Genomic DNA, 3,011 nt, shown 5'->3' on the forward strand with positions numbered 1-3,011 from the left:
ACAGTGAGCAGCCTTCTAGGGCTTGACAGTGCCAAACCTTCTCTCTAGCTCAAAGCAGAGACATACATGAAGAGAACCAAGAGAAAACTAATACTCCCTAAGGTGTAAATAGGTATAGATCGACTTAGCATGTACAGTTTATCCTATGCGTTTCCTACCAACCACTCCCCTTTTCTGTTTCTTGGTGTATGAGTTGGTTAATATTAAATGTGGGAGATCAGTATTCAGATGAATATAGTTTAGGCTTCCCTGGTGGCTCAGATGGTAAAGAATATACTTATACATAATATTCTTATTATAAACAATATAATAGAAATACAACTTTTCCCGAGTTTTGAAATGAACTGGGGAGGAGGGTGGAATCTGGTGGGGAAAAGAACAGAAGTGCCTATACAAACAGATATGCATACACATCATCTCCGTGGGTGGGGTTAAGTCCCCCAGGCCAGGAAATGTTACGGTATACATGAATCTGAAATACTTCAACTCTGATCAGAGCAACAAGAGGATTATCAAGATGAAACTTCCATATGCTTTCCAATGATCTCAGTCCCCCAAAACTATCATTATAGAAGCTGATGGTGCCCCAAAAAAGGCTCAGCGGTAAGATCTGAACCATCCAGAAACCTCAAAAATTAACTACACCACTAATCCTCCCCCAAGATCCAGGTTGACCCACATGGGTTGCATACCACGAGATCCTTCTGCTGCTCTAAGGGACATCAACCCTTTTCTGCTGGAAGCGCTTTAAGAGGCCCTGACGGATCTGCTTAGACTTGACGCAGTAGACAATGGGGTTCATGAAGGGTGGCACCAAGAAGTGCAGGTTGGCCATGAGCACTGCCAGAGCAGGGTAGCTGTGTTTTTCTACTCGGTGCAAAACTGACAGCCCCAGTTTGGGCAAGTAAAAGATGAGAACAATGCAGAGGTGTGAGACACAGGTGTTGAGTGCCTTTAATCGTTCCCCAGGGGTGGCGATGCTCAGCACGGTCTGTAGGATCAGGGCATAGGAGAGCATGATGAGGGAGGAGTCAAAGCCCAAAGAGAGGAGGATGGAGACCAGGCCAACCAGGCTGTTGACCTGAGTGTCTGAGCAGGCCAGTCCCACAAGGTCACAGTGCAGGCAGTAGCAGTGAGAGAGTACATTGACCTGGGGAAAAAGCAGACGCCGCAGGAGGATGGGTCCTGGGAGATTGAGCAGGACGGCCCTCACCAGGATGGCAGCCCCCACTTTGGCCATGGCTGAGTGGGTAAGAATGGAGGCATAGTGCAGAGGGTCCTTGATGGCAACAAAGCGATCAAAGGCCATGGCCAGCAGCACCCCAGATTCCACATAGGTGAAGGCATGGATGAAGAACATCTGTGCTGCACAGAGATTGAAGGGCAGCTCGCGAACACCCAGCCAGAAGAGCCGCACCATGGTGAGGAAGGTGGAGGCACAGAGGCCCAGATCAGAGGCTGCCAGCATGGATAGGAAGCTGTACATGGGTTCCCGTAAGGCTGGATCTGTGCTGATCAGGAAGAGGATGATACTGTTCCCCAGGATGGAAACCACACAGATGAGGTTGATGGGGATGGAAACCCAATGGTGAGAAGCTTCCAGACCTGGGAAGCCAGTGAGGAGGAAGGTAGAATGACCAGAAGCGGTGGTGTTACAGGAGAACATCGTGATTCCAGGAGGCAGTGGCCCACCCTACAAGGAAGAAGCATTCATTCCTGTGATTATCACTTAAAAAGTCCCTACCAAGGACTAACGGCCAGAAAAGAAGAGTTGCCCCATCACTGTTTCTCAGGCCATGAGAGAAGCCTCATTCTTCTGAGGAACTCCATTCCCCTCTGTTTCCTGGATCATTTAATCTTCTCCTTGAATAAAGTCATACTGAATGAATTTTATGAGCTAATTTCTGCATATTGCTTTAGCCACTGGATATCTACCATCTTTTTGGCCTAAACATCCTCCTTTTTCACTTAAGCTATACTCAAAAGCTATCTCAAGTGTCTTCTCAGACTAAATAATATAGAAAGGAGAATAATTTTGTATTTGAATTTAGAATGCTGTTAGAAACAAGCAGTTTAGATTCCATTTCTATTTCTTAGAGGCAGGTTTTCCATAGTGTGACCTATCTTAACAGATACAAAGACACCAAAAGGGACATATTCAAACCCATGAAATATTTTCAAAACCATCCTCTAAGAAAGCTGTTTGTTTTTTCCTCTAATTCTGTTCTGGAACCAACATTTTCTGTGTTTATTTTCTGGAAAAGACTTTGAGGTCCAAAGGTTCTTTCCAGTGTGTTCACTGGTGACAAATGTCTTCTCTGTGAAGATGGGTTGACCTAGAAGGAGTATTCAAGTGTTCTTTAAAGCTAAATCTGGTAAACAAGATGAGAAATGAGATGGATTCACCTTTGTTAAACTCCTTCCCCAGTCCCACTTCCACCTCATGGGCTGCTTAAACTTGCACATTTTATTCTGACCCTTGGAGACAGTCCTTTGGCCATGAGCTTAATTAGCAGGCATTTTTCCTTAAATATCTTTTTTTTTTTAATCCCCTCTTACCATAAAAGCTGTTATGACAGCACCAAGTGCTTTGTTCTCCAGAGGTGGGCGCTGAAGGGTGAACCTGGCAGGTCTTGAGGGGCACCACCTACAGAGCCAGGCAGAGAAGATTGATAACGTTAAGCAAGGAGCTAGGAGTGTGGTGTGTAAGCCCATCTTTTCCCATTACTTCACATAATACTTTTGGACTACAAAGCTTCCCGTTTCTTTCCTTTGCAACAGGACTGTATCTCCATTTATCTAGTAAGTATTTTCACATTGGTATGCCTGTGAATTGAATGTCCTGCAGAACCACAAACTATAATTCCTCTTTCCACCCAGAACTCACCTTCCAAAACCTATTGGGCCTTCCTCCCTCTCCTGTTATCCTAGAAATCTCGAGGGAGGAAAAAAAAAAAAAAAAAAACCTCAGTATCTCTTTTCACTATATAATATACTCCCCAAACCAATTA

The 3,011-nt window shown here is 44.8% G+C and overlaps 1 protein-coding gene across 1 annotated transcript; it reads right to left on the reverse strand.

Moving 5' to 3' along the window:
* Positions 1-712: 712 nt before the first annotated feature.
* Positions 713-1,666, reverse strand: LOC138092197 (olfactory receptor 51G2-like). The gene has a single exon (XM_068988033.1). It carries the CDS (start codon positions 1,664-1,666, stop codon positions 713-715), a length of 954 nt encoding a protein of 317 aa, XP_068844134.1.
* Positions 1,667-3,011: the final 1,345 nt, after the last annotated feature.

The sequence above is a fragment of the Capricornis sumatraensis genome, chromosome 16, assembly GCF_032405125.1.
Source record: "Capricornis sumatraensis isolate serow.1 chromosome 16, serow.2, whole genome shotgun sequence".
Classification (NCBI taxonomy): Eukaryota; Metazoa; Chordata; class Mammalia; order Artiodactyla; family Bovidae; genus Capricornis; species Capricornis sumatraensis.